The sequence below is a fragment of the Epinephelus moara genome, chromosome 12, assembly GCF_006386435.1.
Source record: "Epinephelus moara isolate mb chromosome 12, YSFRI_EMoa_1.0, whole genome shotgun sequence".
Taxonomy (NCBI): domain Eukaryota; kingdom Metazoa; phylum Chordata; class Actinopteri; order Perciformes; family Serranidae; genus Epinephelus; species Epinephelus moara.
In genome coordinates, this window is record NC_065517.1 from 13,724,295 (window position 1) to 13,725,938 (window position 1,644).

The 1,644-nt window shown below is 39.7% G+C and overlaps 1 protein-coding gene across 1 annotated transcript in view; it reads left to right on the top strand.

The window, feature by feature from the left end:
- Positions 1–1,462: 1,462 nt before the first annotated feature.
- LOC126399182 (uncharacterized) overlaps positions 1,463–1,644 on the top strand; it is a 17,483-nt gene continuing 17,301 nt past the window's right edge. The window contains exon 1 of the mRNA XM_050059023.1: positions 1,463–1,639. Coding sequence (XP_049914980.1) covers positions 1,576–1,639 — 64 coding nt within the window. The 5' untranslated portion in view covers positions 1,463–1,575. The remainder of the gene's footprint in view (positions 1,640–1,644) is intronic.

Below are 1,644 nucleotides of genomic sequence, written 5' to 3' on the forward strand. Positions count from 1 at the left end.
CAGTGTCACATTCTGCCTCTCTGTCCCTGCAGCCACATTCCCACTTCCTCAAACCTGTTCACAGAGACACAGTGAGCATATAGCATGAAAAAACTTACAAACCACAGGTGAAATATTGATGTCAAACACAGTCAGTCACATCTGTCCACACTGTTACGCTGAACAGTGGAGCGAAAAGTGAGTATCAGTGCTTTAACCTGAACAGACCTGTTGCTTCATATTGTTTGTGGAGGCCTGATGCTCGACAGTTGAATACACTTCGGTCAGGACTCTCGTCAGTGTTTTAACTGTTTGTTGCAGCTAGTCTCAGTGACCCCAAACCTTCCAGGGGTTAAAGTAGTTTTCAACATAATTTGATAAGTGCCTTTTTGTCCAAATAAAGTGTGGACTGTCTGTTCCTGTGTACTCTGTGTGTTTCTGATGTCTATGTGGACATCATTAGAGGGTAAAACCTCCAGACCTCCGCTGCTGTTGTTAACCACATTCTCACCAAATCACTTCTCCTTTATCTGACTAACAATCTTCACATGTTTAACGTCCTCTGGTTGATTGCTGGTCAAAAATTTGTCTGCTGTTACCAACACTGTCAGTTTCTGTAGATAAGAAAGTCAGCAAAATGCAACAAAAGTTTTTCAGTCTTTGTCCATAAAAAATTCAGGGAGAATGAAAGCTAGGTAACAGAGGAGAGAAGATAGTCTGAAGTCCCAGTGTGAACAAGAAGCCTGGAACTCCAGGGAAGCCAGGTGGGGACTGCCTATTTTTAATAAGACATGAGCTCCCCTGAAATCACGACTGTTTAAATTTTGGGGGGGGTCTCTAAAATATTGACAGTATGCTATTTTTGATTTGCATTTTAATTTCTGTATCTCCATCATCATGGCTCATGCCTAAAATGAGGCCATTATTCATGTATGATTCATGTATGAGGGTGATTAATCACTAATTTACTTCAATAAAGACACTGACATACATGCTTTTCTTGCCGTCACCATTGATGCATGGCAGCACAATATCATAAACTTCACTCATTTATACTCACAGAACTAAAAAATTAAAACTCAGCCTGCACACAGAATCACAGTTATTCATTTCTCTGAATTGTAGTCAACATACAGATCTGTCAAAAATAAAACAAGGAAGCTTTAAGATTTATTGCTCATACCTATCCATGTCTTATTTGTGCTGGTACAATACATCACTCTGCAGTATACTGTGCAGCTGGCTGTATTGTATCACACTGTGATTTTTGGTTTTGATACCTGTGGTTTGATGTGGTCATTAACTGATTATTATATATCAGATGTGTTGACATAAAGCAAGTAGACCTACATACTTAAAGCTATAATTGTTTCTTTGCAACAACAGAGTCACAGTCAGTCCTCTAACTGAGGCACACACAAGCACTCCACCCAAGGTGAAAAAAGTGAATTCCCCCAAAAGCCATGGTATAGTTCACACACAGACTGAAGGCAGTATGAGGAAGTTAATCATCACAGGAAGTAGATGCTGTGTTCATTTTAAGAAGCAGCAGGTTAGAGACTTTGACAGTTGAGAGCGTGAGACCAAGAGAGAAACATGATGGCTGAATTCAGATGGATTATAATGTCTTTATTTCTGATGCTGCTGTTTAAGTTTACAGGTAAG